Below are 19,620 nucleotides of genomic sequence, written 5' to 3'. Positions count from 1 at the left end.
CATAATAAAGGACGTTTCAGTGTTGGATCAGCCTTCCTTATTTGTCTGGTCATTTTGACTGTGGGAAGCTATTCCATACTTCTATGGTCATGTTTTCAAAAAATATAAATGTTGGCCCACGACTTTGTCCATGTTTTTAATTTTGGCGTGTGGTTGGAGAGGATGTAACCCTATACTTCTGCTAAGACTAAGGAGTGCTTTTATTAAGGGGCGCTACTCCTTGTGACCCTGGGCAAGTCACTCAGTCCTCCATAGCCCCAGGTAGGTTAGACAGATTATGAGCCCACCGGGACAGATAGGGAAAATGCTTGAGTACCTGATTGTAAAAACCGCAAAGATAACCTTGATAGGCAGTATATAAAGTCCTAATAAACTTGAAACTTAGCGCATACTAAATCGGTTAGCATACCTTAATAAAAGGACCCCTAAGTATCTTAATTAAAAATTTGGCCCTCGACTTGGCCCATGATTTAGATTTCGGCCACTTATGTGATTGAGTTTGACACCCCTGATGTACGGCGACCAGTGCTGGACGCAGTATTCCAGTACAGCGGCATGATAACCTTCTCCAATCTGTTTGTGATCCCCTTCTTAATCATTCCTAGCATTCTGTTCGCCCTTTTTGCCTCCACACATTGCACGGACGGCTTCATCGACTTGTCGACCAGTACTCCCAAGTCTCTTTCCTGTGGGAGTCTCTCCAAGTACTGCACTGGACATCCTGCATTCGTGCATAAGATTTTTGTTACCGACAGGCATCACCTTACACTTATCCATGTTAAACCTCATTTGCTACTGATCACAGCCCAGTTAAGATTTTCACGATGAATATGCAGGAGATTCATTTGCATGTACTGCTTCCATTGTACAGTATACTAACATATCTCATTCATATTCATTATGAAAATCTGCAAAACCTGACTGGGTTGTGGCCCTCAAGGACCTTGGTATACCAAATAGCCAAATCCGTAAGAACATAAGAAGTGCCTCTGCCGGGTCAGACCACAGGTCCATCCTGCCCAGCAGTCCGCTCCCGCGGTGGCCCAAACAGATCAAGACCTGTCTGAATCATCAGAAGGGGCTCCCTTGCCACCTTGGTTCCCCATTTAAGTCCTGCCTTCCTATCGAAGTCCTAGCCCTCCGGTCTTGCACATGCACGACCTGGTTGGTTTACTCATTACCTGGTTTACTTCTTATACTTGTGTTACATCCCAGCTCCTCCCTCAGTATCCCACGATCCCTTTATCCCTCAGGAATCCGTCCAATCCCTGTACCGTACTCTGCCTGATCACTTCCTCCGGTAGCGCATTCCAAGTGTCCACGACCCTTTGGGTGAAAAAAAACTTCCTTGCATTTGTTTCTAGTAAAACCTGTAGGTTGTCTGTAAAAAGTAGAACAGAATTTAACGTTTTAATATTTGTTTTATATGGGATTGCCACCAGGTTGCCAGTGTCACTTTGTTAGCCTTTATGTTAGGCTGAAATTTGGCTAGCTTTGCCAAGAGAATAGAAATTGTTTATAAACTACAAGATGTAAAACTAATATAGGTCATGGACCCGTCTGGTGGAATTCTTTACCAAATCAACTTGGGATGAATTTCATTAATCAAGTATTTAAACAACTAAAAACTTTTTCAAAAATATCTGTTAGCTGTGTGACTTAGCCAGATATTTAAGAATTTTTTTTTTTTAATATCATGTAAATGAAGTACAATGTGGTATTTCTATACTGCTTTTGTAATCTCCATTGAACTGAAAGGTAAAATGGAATATAAAACACCATAAAAAGTCTTGACACATTGCTGTATTACCTTAAGAACATAAGAACTGCCGCTGCTGGGTCAGACCAGTGGTCCATCGTGCCCAGCAGTCTGCTCATGCGGTAGCCCTTAGGTCAAAGACCAGTGCTCTAAATGAGTCCAGCCTCACCTGCATACGTTCCAGTTCAGCAGGAACTTGTCCAACTTTGTCTTGAATCCCTGAAGAGTGTTCCAGTTTTTTACCACCTTCTGAGTGAAGAAGAACTTCCTTTCGTTTGTACGGAATCTAACCCCTTTTAACTTTAGAGAGTGCCCTCTCGTTCTCTCTACCTTGGAGAGGGTGAACAACCTGTCTTTATCTACTAACATTATCTTGAATGTTTTGATCATGTCCCCTCTCAGTCTCTTCTTTTCAAGGGAGAAGAGGCCCAGTTTCTCCAATCTCTCACTGTACCTCCAGCCCCTTAACCATTTTAGTCGCTATTTTCAACTTCGTTTTGCCTTTCAGATTCTTACTGCCTTTTCTAATTCCCTATCAGCTTTTCCTACATTTTCCCTAAGCTTCTCTTTCTAGGACCTCTAAATGCTGACTTTTGGTCTTTATCTTTTCTGTCACTGATTTTGAAAACCAGGAATTTAGGAAAACCCAGCAGACATATCACTTCACACAAGCTTTTGAAGCACTGAGGGATAGCAGTTTATTATGAGAATACCAGTACTACAATCGGTGGTCCAGCGGTGAACTGGAGCAGGAGTGGCCTTCTCACACTCCTGCCTTGTGGAGAGTCGCTAGTGATTGGCTGCCACGAGTTCTCGCAGGTCTCGTGGGAACTTGCAGCAGCCAATCACTAGTGGCTCTCCACAGGGCAGGAGTGCGGGAAGGCCGCTCTTGCTCAAGTTCACCGTTAGACCACTGGGAATTATAAAAAGTACACGAGGGAGGTCATGAAAGGCACATTCGGCCGGGACAAGGAGATGGGAGGGATCCCTCCGTCCAGGCCCAGTGGTAGACCACTAGGGATTTTAAAGGTATGCAGGGGAGGCTGGAGGGTGGGTAAAAGTTTTTTGAGTCTGCTGAGACAGGAGGCAGGCGGGATCCTTCCTGCCTGGCCCACCAAATCATACAGTAGGCCCAGTGGAGGCCTGCAACAGGTCCAGGATTGGGGGGGGAGGGGGCGTGTAGGTGCTGACATGAATATAAGCCAAGACCCTCATTTTTGGGCCATTTTTTTGGCCCCCAAATCTCAGCTTATATTTTGAGTAAATACGATAATAAATAAGATGAAGATTTTACTTCTAAAGGTATCTTGTTCCAAATTTTTACACTCTGATATTCCAAAGAATGTTCTAGAATAGATTTATATTGAATTTTATGCAACATGGGATATTTTAAAGAAAACAAAAGTAGAAATATGAGCCAAAGAATAATTATTTGAAAGAAATTTAATTTGAGAGATATTTAAATAATTCATACCGAATAACAACTTAGTAAAGATTCTTAGTTTTATGGGAAGTCAATGGAGATTTCTCAGCAGCGGGGATGGTTTTTCAAACTTACCCAAGCCATAAATCAATCTGGCTGCCACATTCTGTAAAATCTGAAGCTTAGATATTAATTTAGATGACATACCACTGTATAGCATAGTACAGGGTAAAGCTTTGGATTCTTGCCCAGAAATAGCTAAGAAGAAAAAATTAAAAAATTTAAATTGAATTAGGTTGGGCAGACTGGATGGACCATTCGGGTCTTTATCTGCCGTCATCTACTATGTTACTATGTATAGAGCATTGCAATAATCAAGAAATTGCATTGGTTGCCAATTGCTTTTCATAGCTTATATGAAATTCTACTTTAGGTTTTCAAGGTTGTTACTGGTCAGATCTCTTGTTGCGATAATTTCATCACTGCATTTACATCAGCCAGTTCGATCACTGAGATCTACTGGATGTGCCTTTTTTTCCTAAACTGTATTTTTGGATGAATTTAGATTATTTTTTTTTTTTAGGTATTGTTGGTTTTCAGCTGTGGAATGAATTGCCTGTGAATGTGTGTGATATTAAAAGACTGGACAAATTTTTTTTTAAAAAGCCCAAAGACACTTTTATTCCAGAAAGCCTTTGAGATACGAGATCTCTCCATTCATCGGCTAAGTCTCCGGCCCTTCTTACTTTGCTGCATCGTATGCCTGGAACAAACTGCCTGATTCGCTACATCAAGCTCCGCCTCTGGCTGTATTCAAATCCAGATTCAAAGCCCACTTCTTTGAAGTTGCTTTCAATTCCAAACTCCAACCCACCTGCTAAGCACCAATATCTGTAATTCTCCCACCTGAGCACTGCGTAATGATGCACCTTCTTGTCCAGTTTGTCTGTCTTGGCTAGATTGTAAGCTCTTTTAAGCAGGGACAGTCTCTTCTATATTTTGATCTACCGAACTGTATACGTCTATTAACATTATAGAATTGATTAGTTAGTAGTAGTAGTAGTAGTAATAGTATATGAGATCTATTCCCAGACATGAAATTGGTGACGTTTTCTGCTTTGAATATGTGGCAATATCTGTTTTGTAAATGCTTTGTCTCTTTGTGATTAATTCCATATGTTATTAATTCTACGAATGTCTTTTTTTTGTAATCCGCCTAGATAAAATTTTTTAACCCTTTAATTGGCAGATGGTGAAACGGCTGCTTTACGTAACTTGGGGCCTCGTCTATCAAACTGCGCTAGCAGTTTGTAGCGCGGTGAGCCGCGCTGAACGGCCCGCGCTGCTCCCGACGCTTCTAGAGTTCCTATGAGCGTCGGAAGCAGTGCGGGCCATTCAGCGCAGCTCTCTGCGCTAAAAACAGCTAGGCCCTTAATGTTGAACAAGAGAAACAGTGCAAAGTAACAGGCATTTGGAAATGCAGATCTCCTATAAGAGCCATTGAAAACGCATGTTGCTTCTGAGCAACAATGCCAAATAAAGGGCTATATGAATAAAAATAAAGTTGGGGGAAACAAAATAGTTTGTGCTATAATTCTAAACGTCTCCTTACTTAGAGGAGATCTAATACGAATGCATAAATGTCTGAGCTTAAAGAAAATTTTCTTGGTATATTTTTCTGGGCTTCAGGAATAAGCTTAGAATCTAAAAGTATACCTACGTATATTAGGTACCTACTACTACTATTTATCACATATGTAGCGCTGAAAGGTGTACTGTACATTTTGACATTTAGGGCTCCTTTTACAAAGGTGCGTTAGGGCCTTAATGCGTGGAATAGCGGCACACTAAATTTCCCCGTGCGCTAGCCGCTACCGCCTCCTTTTAAGCAGGCGGTAGTTTTTCAGCTAGCGCACTAATCCGGTGCGTGTGCTAAAAACGCTAGCACACCTTTGTAAAAGGAGTCCTTAATAGACGATTCCTAATCAGAAGAGCTTACACATGGAACTTGGACAGACAGACAATATATATAGGGTTAAAGATGTGGAACCCAAGACGAGAGGAGTTAGGAGTTGAAGGCAGTCTCAAAGAGGTGGGCTTTTAAATGAGCCTTGAACACTGCCAGAGATGGATTCGGAGTTGGCGGAGGAAGTCTGGAGTTGACGGAGGAAGAGAAGAGACGTACCTTCCTACAGCTGTGCAGAATAACCACCTGACATATTAGCATTACAGAAAAAGTACCACAACTATCCACTATAGCTACAAGACTAAAAAAAAAAAAAAAGACATTTTTTTCATCATGCTCTACTTTCTCTATTTGGTGTATAGATTCTGCTGCTTAAATATACCTAAATGCAATCATGGCTTATAACAGCCAAAGCAAATTATAAACAGTGTTAACACAGTAAAATGAGCCTACAAGATAATCATATTGCAATTCTGTGCAAAATTATCACACACTGTTAAACAAGGAATAGAGAGATTTCTTCTTCTTCTTATGCTATAAACAATTTTTCAGCGTATAATATCCCCAATGCCCCTCTATGCAATCTCAACCAGAAAAAAAATTAATCACGACAAATTTGTTTCTAAAGTCATACTAGCCCTACAGGAAAAGAAGACAACAAAGCAAGTATTGATTTGGGTGAACTGATATCTCTGTAGGTAGTTTATCTTTTGCAAATGCCAGACAAATAGTCAAAAGAGGACATGGGGCTAAAAAATGGTCAATGTAAGTCCTGTACGTCTTTTGTAGTCTGTCATACGCTTCCCCTTGAATGTTATAAATTTAATTTTTTAATTATGTTAATCGTTTAGAATTTTGATTACGCGATCTATCAAATTTTAAATAAAACTTTGAAAGGTGACATGTGAGTAGCAAGGAATGGGAATAGTTTGGGACTTCAAGAAAGCTTCGACTTGATTGAAGTCTACAAAATCCTGAATGGAGTAGAACGGGTGCAACTGGATCGATTTTTCATTCCGTCAAAAATTACAAAGACTAGGGGACACTCAAAGTTACAGGGAAATACTTTTAAAACCAACAGGAGGAAATTTGTTTTCACTCGGAGAATAGTTAAGCTCTGGAACGCGTTGCCAGATGTTGTGGTAAGAGCAGATAGCATAGCTGGTTTTAAGAAAGGTTTGGACAAGTTCCTGGAGGAAAAGTCCATAGTCTGTTGTTATTGAGAAAGACATGGGGGAAGCCACTGCCTGCCCTGGATTGGTAGCATGGAATATTGCTACTCTTTGGATTTTGGCCAGGTACTATAGTGATCTGGATTGGCCACCTTGAGAACAGGCTATTGGGCTTGATGGACCTTTGGTCTGACCCATTAACAGCTATTCTTATGTTCTTATGACTTCTTTTACTTTTAAGCTGAGAAAACAGCTGCACTTAGAATGACTGTTTTTCTCACCTTAATTTTCAGCCTAATCCTAAAATTACCTCAATTACCCCCCCCCCCTTTTTTTTTTTACAAAACCGTAGCATGGTTTTTAGCACTGGCCGTGTTTCATAAGTAAATCAAGGAAAGGTTTTGTTGTTTACCTGCAATTACATCATTTTCTTTTCCAGAGATAAATAAATAAAAAAAGGTTTGATGTTGATGAATTAACATTTCTTAAGAAAGAACTGAATATTTCATGGGGTGTCCAAATTTTTTCACATGACTGTAAATGACTAATAAACTTAGACATTTAGGATTAAGGGCTTTTACTAAGGTGCACTAGCATTTTTAGTGCGCGCGCTACATTGCCCCGCGCGCTAACCCCCCCGTTACGCACCAAAAATTAATGCCAGCTCAATGGTGGCGTTAGCATCTGCTTAGTAAAAGCAGCCCTAAAAGTACTGTGATTTGTAAAGTAGAGTGAGGATTAAGCTTAAATCACATAAAAGACAGTACTCGGAATCCTAAATCTCTAAATTTATTAGTTATCTATATTTCCTATTTATCTCCCCCTCCAAATCAGGTCTGTTTGGTTACTTTAGTATCCAACAGCAAGGCACTTTACACAATAAAGAGAGAACATGGGACAATTTATAACACAGGGGTCAGATAACAATTCACAATAGATTATTGTAATTCATTTTATTAGACATAATCTATTGTGAATTATTGTCTGACCCTGTGCTATAAATTGCCTCATGTTCTCTCCTTATTTTATAGAGTGCCTTGCTGTTGGATACTAAAGTAACCTAACAGACCTAATTTGAAGGGGGAGATAAATAGGAGATTAAGGATTAATTCACAGGATCATAATGCTTTTGCAAAACCAGTACTTTTATAAAAATGCATGCATGCTTCTGAGCCGATGCAAAATCCATCAGTGAAATTTGTTTTACTTTTATGTGTATTCCTGCTGTAAAATGGAGAATGTATGTATAAATTTTCAGCCCGCTCAAATAGCCTTCCCTTGAAATTTCTACCCCTGAAATCTTCACAATCTTCATTATAAGTAAATGGGATCTACAGTACATATGAATATACCACTATTTCCTCTTGTACATTCTTCTAAAATGACCTCCAATGGCTTGATAAATAAATTCTCCAAATTATCTGCAGCTTTCTGCCTTCTCTCTACTTTGCTGCCAAGCAAATACTTTCAAAAGCAGCAGCTCATCAAAGCATATCTCAACTTGTGAAGGTCAGAACAGGAAGTCACATAAAATTTACAGCTGCAACTCCTAGGAGGCACAGCAAGCAATATTTATCTAGGTGGAATGGTTAATTACTAATCTTTTTAAATGCTTAGCATCAGCAAATGTGGACTTTAAATATTCTGAGTGGATAACTTGATAAAGCTTTTTCAGAATGTAAAGCCTGTTTTACATGCAGAAAAGGACTTTTATAAATTGGATGCCTAGGGTAACTAACATTCGAAGTTAACTTGCAACAAATGCATTTCCCCTTCCCTACTCCTCTCTAGTCCAGCCTGTCCCATTTCCTTCCTTCCCCCTCTGACCAAAGTGCTCAGCTTCTCTCCTTCCATTCCTTACCCTTTCCCACTGTGTCCAGCATTTCTCCTTCCCTACTCCTCTCTAGTCCAGCCTGTCCCATTTCCTTCCTTCCCCCCTCTGATCAAAGTGCTCAGCTTCTCTCCTTCCATTCCTTACCCTTTCCTACTGTGTCCAGCATCTCTCCTTCCCTACTCCTTTCTAGTCCAGCATGCCCCATTTCCTTCCTTCCCCCTCTGACCAAAGTGTTCAGCTTCTCTCCTTCCATTCCTTACCCTTTCCCACTGTGTTTAGCATCTCTCCTTCCCTACTCCTTTCTAGTCCAGCATGCCCCATTTCCTTCCTTCCCCCTCTGACCAAAGTGCTCAGCTTCTCTCCTTCCATTCCTTACCCTTTCCCACTGTGTCCAGCATCTCTCCTTCCCTACTCCTCTCTAGTCCAGCCTGTCCCATTTCCTTCCTTCCCCCTCTGACCAAAGTGCTCAGCTTCTCTCCTTCCATTCCTTACCCTTTCCCACTGTATCCAGCATCTCTCCTTCCCTACTCCTCTCTAGTCCAGCCTGTCCCATTTCCTTCCTTCCCCCTCTGACCAAAGTGCTCAGCTTCTCTCCTTCCATTCCTTACCCTTTCCTACTGTGTCCAGCATCTCTCCTTCCCTACTCCTTTCTAGTCCAGCATGCCCCATTTCCTTCCTTCCCCCTCTGACCAAAGTGTTCAGTTTCTCTCCTTCCATTCCCTGTTCAGCATGTGCCTTTTGTTCCTTCTCTTTCCTCAGATGTTCTGCATTTCTCCTTTCTTTCCCTATTCCCTCTCCCCATATCCAGTGTCCCTCCTTCCCTTAACATGCCCTCATATATCTTGCATAAGAATAGCCATACTGAGGCAGACCAATAGTCCATCTAGCCCACTATCCTGTTTCTAACAGTGGTAGCAACTAGAATTTCGATTCAATTTTGCCAACTGAATTGATTTTTCAATTTGATACAATTCAATTTACTTTCTATGATATAGCTTTAAAATTAGCTGGTGGGTTTATTTTGCAGCCTCTTCACCCACCCCACCTCCCTTTGCCCTCTCCAACCCCACCACTAGTGCTGTCAAGTGTAAATAAAACACACACTGCTAGGTCCTAGCTCACGCTCATTGTCTAACACCAGCTCTGGCAGGATACACATTTCAAATCTGATGTATTGTAATCACAAAATAGAAACTAAAATTATTTTTCTACCCTTTGTCTGATCATTTTATTATTCAAATCTTGTTGGTCTCAGGCTCTGATTTCTGTTTGTATTCTGTTAACTCGCTCACCAGGGTCTCCTGCCCACCGGACATTTTCTTCTTTCTCCATGCTCACCATCCATCTTCCATCTCTGTACCTTCCCTTCTCTCTCCTCTTTCCTTCAGGTCCAGCACCCTCTCTCCCTTCCCTTCCCTCCAGCTCCACCCCATGTGGCCAGCACCCTTAGGACTCCTTTTACAAAGGCGCGTTAGAGCCTTAACGCGGGGAATAGTGCACACTAAAATGCCCCGCGGGCTAGTCACTACAGCCTCCTCTTGAGCAGGCGGTAGCTTTTTGGCTAGCGTGCGCTAAAAACGCTAGCACACCTTCGTAAAAGGAGCCCTTGCTCTCTTCCCTTCCCTCCCGCACCCTCTCCACCCCATGTGGCCAGCACCCTCGCTCTTCCCTTCCCTCCCGCATCCCCTCCACCCCATGTGTCAGTATCTGTGCACAATAAAGCCTGGCTCTAGCAGCCTATTTTATAAACTCACCTAGGTGCTAATACAGCCTTTATATATTAACCTTAAAATAGGTGCTTTTTTTGGACTTTTCACCCAAGCATTGGGTTTATAAAATCAGACCCCTAATCTATTTAGCCATTTGACATTTCACTACAGGATTTAAAGACATATTATATTTTACATATGATTTTTTATGGAAGCCAGGGAAGGGGGGGGGCGGGGTGCAACACACATAGGTCTAGTCCTAAGAATCCATTTGTTTAAAAGGTAGTTGAGCACCCTTAACTTAAAAGCCTAAGGGGTATGTTTACTAAAGTGCATTAGGAAATACGGTTAACATGTATTTTAATGCAGGTTAACTATAAATAATGCAGGGAGGTTTTTTGGAGGCGGGATGTTTTATGTGGGTCATGCGCTATTGTAGTCATTAGCGTGCTTCAACTGCAAGGTTTTAACACAGGAGCAATTAGTGACACCTAAGTGATTCAGCATTAACAGAGTTGTTTTCTCATTAGCGTGCATAAACAAGGATGCGCTAACAGGATTAGGTTTCCCACTACTATTAATTATTTCTAGAGTGCTACCAGACGTACGCAGCCCTGTAGAGTCACAAAGGAGACAATCCCTGTTTGAATGAGCTAATAATCTAATCAATCCAATCTATATCATTACATTACATTACTGATTTCTATTCCGCTTGTGCCTTGCGGTTCTAAGCGGATTACAAATTAGAAGATATTTGGACATTACCAGGAGAATTATATAACAAAGATTCATGTACATTACATGATACAGTTGAGAATTACAAATTAGAGGATCATGTCTTACTATCCCACTCCAAGAGTAAAAACCATCTGGGTGGTTTAGAATCTAAAATCAGTTCCCAAATAAAATCACATTACAACAAACATATAAGGTTAAAAGCGAGCTACAATTGTTATAGGAAAGTAGGGAGGAAAATGCATTAGAGCGGTGGTTCTCAACCCTGTCCTGGAGGACCACTAGGCCAATCGGGTTTTCAGGCTAGCCCTAATGAATATGCATAGAGAGATTTGCATATAATGGAGGTGACAGGCATGCAAATCTGCACCATGCATATTCATTAGGGCTATCCTGAAAACCCGATTGGCCTGGTGGTCCTCCAAGATAGGGTTGGGAACCACTACATTAGAGTAAACTTCCCATGTCTTGCAGAATACTCTCAAAAGCCAAATGCAACTGTTTATTACAATAAGCATCTAAACAAAAACAAAAAAAAATGTTTTTAATTCAGTTTTAAACTTATCAATTGTACTTAATATTCGAAGATTCAAAAGGTATAGAATTCCAAAGTTGTGGACCTTTTACTGAGAAAGAGGCCATCCTAATATACCAATGAACAATCAATCAAGACAGAAAAACGGTGATCCGTCAAAAGCGCGCCGGACAATGCCGACAATCACGCCCCGACATTTAAACGCAGGTCAAATGCATGCCGCCATTCTACCCCCACTTCCAGGCTGCCCATTTGCGCTCTGAGAGGGGGGTTGGGGGGAACCCCCCCAACACTCTCGCGTTCCCTTTGAGGAGGGGTGTGGGGGGAACCGCCCCACTACAGTAAAACTCCTGCTCTCCTTCTCTTTTCCGTTCTAAGGGGGAGGGGTGGAGGGAAACCCCCCCCCACTACAATGGCACCCTCCTTCTGGCCCATGCTGATGCACTCAATTGCCGCTAAGCTCCCCACCAACATAGTTACAATTCCGCCCAGAAAATCCCACTCCCTTCATGCGCGCATTTGTTGGTGCACGTATTTGACGGTGTACCCAGAAAGACAGGATATCAGGGTAAAGGTTAAAGAGGGTGGTTAAATTACTGGCTAGGGTGGTAAGCAGATGGCAGCAGGGAGTAGGGTTATGAAGGTTCTCTCAAAAAGGTGGGTTTTCAGACTACTTTTGAGCAAAGGAAGGGAAAGGTGTGGTACATGGACTCAGGTAGTTTGTTTCAGACTTATGGGGCAGTGAGATGAAAGGAAAGAAGTCTGGAATTGGCAGTGGAAGAGAAGGATACAGATAAAAGCAACATATGTGAGGGATGGAGTTCTCAGGGAAGAGTGTAAGGAGAGACAAGAGAGGAGAGATACTGAGGGGATGCAGCACAAACTTATTTGTAGGTTAGTAATAGAAGTTTGAACTGTATGCGAAGGTGGATAGAGAGCCAGTGAAGTGATTTGAGGAGAGGTAAATGTGAGTGGAGAGAGGTTGGCAGAAAGACAAGTTGTTCAGCCGAGTTTTGCGCAGATTGCAGGGGGGGGAGAGGCAGTTTAGCGGTAGACCTCGAGAGACCCGTTAGACGTAAATTGCAGTAGTCTAAAGGGTGAGGTTTATAAGGGTGCGGACAAGGGTTCAGGTACTGTGTTCCAAGAGGAAGGGGCGAATTTTGGAAATGATTTAGAGATAGAAGCGACATGCTTTAGCAGTCAGTTGGATTGTGTGTAGTAGAAAATGAGTGGTTGGAGTCAAGGACAACTCCAAAGTTATGAGCAGAGGAGACAGGAACGATAACAGTATTATTAATAGAAGCAGAGAATTGAGGGAGTAGAGGGTTTAGAAGGAAAGGGGAGCAGCAACTGTCAGACAAGCAGAAGGAATTTTTATTCGATTTTCAGTGAGATCTCAGGTGTAGAAAGGTAGATCTGAGAATCATCAGCAAATAAATGATGCTGAAAGCCATGGGAAGAAATCATAGCACTGAGGTACAAGGTATAGAGAGAAAAGGCCCTAAGATAGAACCCTGGGGTACCCCAACAGCTAGCAGGATGGCAGTAGAGGAGGATCCACCAGTGCATACACTAAAGGTGTGATGGGAGAGGTAGAAGGCAAACCAGGAGACAAAAGAATTGTGGAATCCAAGCAAAGGCAGTGTATCAAGGAGTAAGCCAGTGGTTCCCAAACCCTGTCCTGGGGGACCCCCAGCCAGTCATGTTTTCAAGATATCCCTAATGAATATGCATGAGAGAGATTTGCATACCTGTCATTACATTACATTACATTACATTAGTGATTTATATTCCGCTTGTGCCTTGCGGTTCTAAGCGGATTACAATTTATAAGACTGGACATTTCCAGTAGCGGTGCAGTACATAAATTCAAGAATGTGTCAAGATACAATTGTTAATCTGGGTTTTTCGGAAGAACTTGAAAGCTAATAGTAGATTATGATAAGTAGTTGTGATGAGTAGATATAGTAAAGTCAGGATTCTGGTAGGTTGTTGTGATGAATAGAAATAATAAGAGTCAGGGTTCTGATCAGTGTTCCCTCTAAGCGGGCGGGTGTTGTGAGCAAACTTTTTTCACTGTGAGCTAAAAATATCGGGCGCCAGCAAGTTATGAGCCAAATAAATATGTTGCTTTCTACCACAGAACTTCCTTACGTTTGTATGGAATCTATCCCCTTTCAACTTTAGAGAGTGCCCTCTCGTTCTCCCTGCCTTAGCTACTAAGTCTATTCCCTTCAGTACCTTGAATGTTTCTATCATGTCCCCTCTCAATCTCCTCTGCTCAAGGGAGAAGAGGCCCAGTTTCTCTAATCTTTCGCTGTACGGCAACTCCTCCAGCCCCTTAACCATTTTAGTTGCTCTTCTCTGGATCCTTTCGAGTAGTACCGTGTCCTTCTTAAAGTACCAGTGCTGGACGCAGTACTCCAGGTGAGGGCGTACCATGGCCCGGTACAGCAGCATGATAACCTTCTCTGTCTCTTCAGTCCAGCATCTGCCCCTTCCATTCACTGTCTGTCTTTCCCTGCCATCTCTCCTCCTGCCCCCCACCACCCCCCAATTTGGTCTAGCATCCATCATCTTCCTTCTGTTCCCCTCATGGTCTGGCATCTCTATCCTTCCCTCCCCCCTGTGGTTTTTAGCATATCTCTCTTCTCATTTCCTCCACTCAGATCTGATCATTCTCTGCTCTCTCTTCCCTTTTCTTCTCTGGTCTTCCTTCTCTATTTTCTGCCTCCATCTAAATTAAATTCTTTCTTACTATTTAGTCCCGTTTCCCTCTTTTCACTGTGTCTACACACAGCTTGTCACCCCTTTCCCTCACCCCTCCATTATCTTACTATTTTCTTCCCCCTTTATTTATCTCCTCCTTCCATCCAGTATGTGTTCTTTCCCCACTTCCATTCAGCATCTGCTCTCCCTTCTCAACTGACATCCATCTGCCTTCTGCTCTCTCTCCCTTCTTCTCACTTCCATCATCTGTCCCCTTCTCTCTCTCTCTCATCTCCTCCATTCCATCATCTGCCCCTTCTCTCTCTCTCTCTCCCCCCCCCAACTTCCATCATCTGCCCCCCTTCCCCTCACCTTTGTGGGTCACTTTCTTTCCCCTGAGGGTGGCTCATGTCACAGGGGAAGCTTTGGCCGAGCAGAACCGCTTGATTGACAGTGGAACTTACTTGATTGATGTCGATGCTGGGGCCCGTTGCCGTTTGAAGGAAAAAAAAAAAGGTGGAAAAAAGGAACCTGTAAAGGCGAGAGGAAGGGAAACCTCCAGGACAGCTGCTTTTTGCCCTCCTTCAGCGGCCCAAGAGTTCAGACCAGCAGCGGCAGCTGTGTATGCTTTTAACTTCGGCACAGAGCTGCCCCTAATCAATAGTTTAGCGCGGTTTCATGAGGCAGCCTCGGGGCCTTTGATAGCCGGCCCGCTTCGATGATGCGATGTGGGCCGGCCTAGCAAAGGCCCCGAGGCTGCCTTATGAAACCGCGCTAAACTATTGATTAGGGGCAGCTCTGTGCCGAAGTTAAAAGCATACACAGCTGCCGCTGCTGGTCTGGAGGTGCGGAGACAAGGCAGGAGGCAAACGCGGTGGAAGGCAGGAGTCCCGGCACAGCGACTGCAACAGGAAGTTGCAAGTCAGCTGACGCCGGCCTTTCGTTGCGGCGGGGACCGAATCCTTCGCGGACCGGCAAGATTTTGTTTGCGGACCGGCGGTTGAAGAACTGTGCTCTACACTGTGTGCGCTGTGACGAGAAACTTGTGCGCTGCGAGGTAATATTTTGTGCGCGTGCGCACGTCAACGCAGCTTAGCGGGAACACTGGTTCTGATATATTGCTATGGTGGTGATGGTGGTGGTCATGGGAGTATTTTCTATTGTTGTTGAGGGGTTATGATGATGGAAAGTGTTTTTTGAAGAGATGAGTTTTGATTTCTTTTCGGAATATTTTGATGTCTGTTGAATTTATCAGTAGGTTGTTGATGGTGGGATCAATCTTTGCTGCTTGTGTCGCTAAAAGGCTGTCGTATATATGTCGACTTCCATTATATGCAAATCTCTCTCATGCATATTCATTAGGGATATCTTGAAAACCTGACTGGCTGGGGGGTCCCCCAGGACAGGTTTGGGAACCACTGGAGTAAGCAGTGATTAACAGTATCAAGCACTAGACAGGTCAAGAAGTATGAGGATTGAGTAAAGGCCCTTGGATCTGGCCAGAATCAGGTCACTGCAGACTTTGGTAAGGGTGGTCCTCTGTGGAGTGTAGGGTGCAAAAGCCAGATTGTAGCAACAGAGGACAGCATGTTTGGGTAACTTTGATAGGAATGGAAGAAAGGAGACAGAGTGATAATTGGAGGGGAAGATAGGTCCAGCAAGGTTTTTTTTTTGAGAAGCAGCTTAACCACAGCATGTTTGAAGGCATCAGGAACAGTTGTGGTAGAAATAGATAGGTTGAGGATATGACAGTTGCAGGGATAATAGTATGTGAGATGGGGTCAAGTAGAAAGGTGGGAATAGGGTCAGAGGGGTATGTAGTGGGCTTGGCTGAGGACAAAAGTTGTGCGGGTTTTTCCCTCTGTGATTTCAGAGAAGGAAGAAAAGTCGGTGGGAATTGATGGAGGGTTGAGAGGATGTGTGGGTTTCTCCTGAGTTGTTTGGAAGAAGAAGGGATGGTGGGAGCCGGAAGGTCAGGAGAGTGGATGGGGGTAAACGGGAAACATATATGACTTTGCAGCAAATTCATGGGCGATATTGTGCACCTCGTCATGGAAATATTCACCCATCGTATGAGGAGAGAGGGAAGGAAGGAGCAAAGGAGAGAGTGACTTGAGGAGGGAGTTCAGCATGACAAAAAAAGATGGTGGGGGTTGGATGTAGTAGTCTTGCTTGGCCAGTGTAAGAGCAGAATTAAAGGAGGTCATCATAAGTTTAAAATGGATGAAGTCATTCATATGTATGAGATTTAAGCCAAAGGCTCTCGGCAGAGCAGGTACAGGAGCATAGTACATTCTGTGAGAAAAATTCCCTAATGTGCGGTGCTAGCAGGTTTATTATTGCAAAACACCTTAATGCACTGAAACGTGAATGCTAGTCACTTTCTAGGTATACAGCAGCCATCAGAAACTATCTGGGGTACTACGGATAACATAACATAACTTTATTCTTCTATACCGCCATAATCAAACAATTTCTAGGTGGTTTACACAGAAGGCTGGACAATCAGCGAAATACAGATAGTTACAATTACAACATGTTACTCAACAATATTCAGTATAAAATTTTTTGTTAACCCTGATATCCAATTTTAAGAAATGAATTTGTCAAACAACGCTGATTTAATTACTTTTCAAAATGCACCATAAGACATTTTGACTCCACCAGGACTGCTGCTTACTTGCTTGGAATGCAAGGGTCCTATCCCAAAAAAGTCTTGTATCTGCAGCCAATAATTTTTGGATAGGCAAATAAATTAGAGCTCCTAGTTGTCCTCATTGGGCTATATAATGCAAAATGAGTTAAAAGATAAGTTGGGGCAATTCCCCAAATCAAACTTAAAACAGATACAAGAAAATTTGAATAGTACTCGTGCCTGTATCGGGAGCCAATGTAACAGACGATAGTAGGGACTGATATGCAAGTATTTTGCTATTGTACCTTACCTAGGGGTCCTTTTAGCTAAAAATACCTCTGAGCTCACTCAGGCATCCTGTAGTAATTTTGTGACTGGTACACATTACCCACGTGCTAAAAAATACAATTTATTTTTTAGTGCTGGAGGACGGTCTGGGGTGGAGAGTGGGCGTGCTCTGTGCTAATTGGTTAGTGCAGCTACATAGCAGTGCACCAACAGATTAGCTCTTGGTTAGCGAGTGGCAGTAGGGGCTCACATACTACTGGGAAAACTGGCACGTGGCCATTAATACAGAAAATTGAAAAATCGGCCATTTTGCCCCAGCAGTAAAAATAGCCATAGAATGAAGGAATGTCCAGTCTAAGGACAGACTACGACCCCTAAATGGTTAGTACCAACACTGGCATTTCTCAGCTCTTGAATAGTATCAAGGTGGTCAGAGACAATTTTCAGTGGCATTAACCAGAACGCACTGCTGAAAATCTAGGTTTGATGTAAGCTCTTCTGAGCAGGGACAGTCTATTGCATGTTAATTGTACAGCGCTACATATGCTTTTCAGAGCTATAGAAATTATAAATAGTAGTAGCAGTAGGAGCTGCTTGTACCTCTAAGAACCTCTTATTAGCTGGAAAATAAACACCTAAAAATAGAAACCTCAGCAAAATATTAGAGGCAAGTGTGCTCCCACCCCCACTTTTTTTTACCTTACACTCTTCATCCAGCAGGTCCAAGATTCCAAGTTTTGCTTCGATGAGATCTATGCAGGGTTGGTTGTCATAAAAATCTATCAAGGTCCATGGGATTTGCTCCTTCATATACTCCTCTTGCTCCAGCTTAAATACATGCTGTGAACACAAAGCATGAGTTAACTCCTAGCTTCTTGCTCCATTTGTTGTTGATTTCCTCAGCCTCACTGCCTTATTTGGCCAGCCCTTTATAAATAGGGATTTTGAATGAGTCGCTGATGCACCTAGGATTTGCCATTCTCTAAAACTGTATAGACCTGTGGTCTGCAGCGCTGGAAGCATGGTAGATTTATTGAACACTACATTAGATCTCGAAGAATTCCAATATGCTATTAGAACATCTACCAACAGGAAGACTTCCGGCCTGGATGGCTTCCTTTTAGAGTTTTATATGCTCATGGGACAGAGTTGTCCTCACTTTATTAGCTGTATATGAGGAGACTCAGGTTAAAGGAATCTTCCTTTTGGCTATGTGAACAACCTCAGTAGTCACTCTTGTTAAGTCAGTCAAGACCCTTGTTTTACAAGTTCACACCAACCAATGTTGCTTCAAAATGTTGATATGAAATTATATGCAAAAATATTGGCTAATAGGTTAATTAACATACTTCCTAGGCTCATTGCCCTCCATCAGGTTGGTTTTATTAAAGGCCATAATGCAGTAACAAATGTGCTCCGTTTGCTTTAGGCAAAGAACGCACAATGCTTTGGAGGCTATTTTAGTTAGCTTTGATAATGAGAAAGCTTTTGACACAGTTTCTTGGTTTTATCTTTGAGAGGTCTTGGCTTATTTTGGCTTTCGGTGAACAATTATGGATAGACTTAAACTTTCATATGCATCAAGAGAGCCCTACTGCCTAGAAATTTATGTGTCAGTAAGTGCTCACGCACTAATGGAAAAATTAGCACACAGGCATTAATAAGATAAATGGAAAATAGGACCATTTTACCACTGCACTAAAAGTGACCTCTATTCAACCATGTGTATGCAGTTCTCCCATCTACCTCACTGTCCCATCTTTTTTTCCTCATGCTCCTCCCTACAAATTTACCCCCATCCCCCTTTTATGAAGCCGCTTTAAGCATTTTTTTTTTTTATTGATGGCCGCGGTGGAAAAAGCTCTCGACACTCATAGAATTCCTATGAGCATTGGAACTTTTACCGCTGTGGCAGCGATAAAAAATGCTAACGCGGCTTCATATAAGGGGTGGGGGTGGGGGGTTAGATTGTAAGCCGCTCAGATTCATATATTAATATAGGCATAACCACCTATAGCTACGCGGATGACATTACCATCCTCATACCATATGACCAGCCTAAGTCCACCACATCAAACATCCTACATCGAACACTAGAAACAGTTACGACCTGGATGAAAGATCACAAACTCAGACTCAACCCAGACAAAACTAAATTCATCCTCTTCAAAAATGACAAAGTCCAAACCTTAACAAATTTAGAACTCAACTCAATAAACTACCCCATCCAAACCACCATAAAACTACTAGGAATGACCATAGACAGATGCTGTACCATGCAACCGCAAATAAACAAAACAATCCAGAAATCCTTCGCAATCATGAGAAATCTGAGACTAGTCCGGAAATTCTTTGAAAGATCACAACTCCAGCTCAATCCCTAATCCTAGGACTGCTGGACTACTGCAACATCCTCTTCCTCCCATGCCCTGCTACTATGATCAAACAACTTCAAACAATCCAAAATACAGCTTTGAGACTCATCTACTCATTGAGAAAACATGATCACATCACAGAAGCTTACATCAACTCACATTGGCTACCAATCCAAGAAAGAATACAATTCAAATTCTACTGCATGCTATTTAAATCCCTAAACGGAGACAGTCCATCCTACCTGAACAACCGCCTCTTCCAAGCATCCACAATCAGATACAGAAAAACGCATTCCCCATTCATACCTCCTCCGATCAAAGAAGTAAAATGATCTAAACTACACGGCGGCATCCTAGCCACTCAAGCTGCAAAACTAGATACCCGGATCTCCAACCCGCTAATGACCACCGCAGACTACAAGACATTCAGAAAAGAAATAAAAACTATACTTTTCAAGAAATTCCTGAAACAGCCCTAAC

General features: G+C 42.5%; 1 protein-coding gene across 2 annotated transcripts in view; it reads right to left on the bottom strand.

Annotated features, from left to right (window-relative positions):
- The window catches only part of MYO5B (myosin VB), a 690,137-nt gene that overhangs the window by 254,301 nt on the left and 416,216 nt on the right, over positions 1–19,620 (bottom strand). For both annotated transcript variants that reach the window (XM_033934618.1, XM_033934625.1), the window contains exon 12: positions 17,465–17,605. In XM_033934618.1, the coding sequence (XP_033790509.1) occupies positions 17,465–17,605 (141 nt within the window). The remainder of the gene's footprint in view (positions 1–17,464; positions 17,606–19,620) is intronic.

This window comes from Geotrypetes seraphini, chromosome 1 (assembly GCF_902459505.1).
Source record: "Geotrypetes seraphini chromosome 1, aGeoSer1.1, whole genome shotgun sequence".
Lineage (NCBI taxonomy): Eukaryota > Metazoa > Chordata > Amphibia > Gymnophiona > Dermophiidae > Geotrypetes > Geotrypetes seraphini.
Note: the sequence above shows the minus strand (reverse complement) of the source record. Positions and strands in the feature narration are given on the sequence as shown.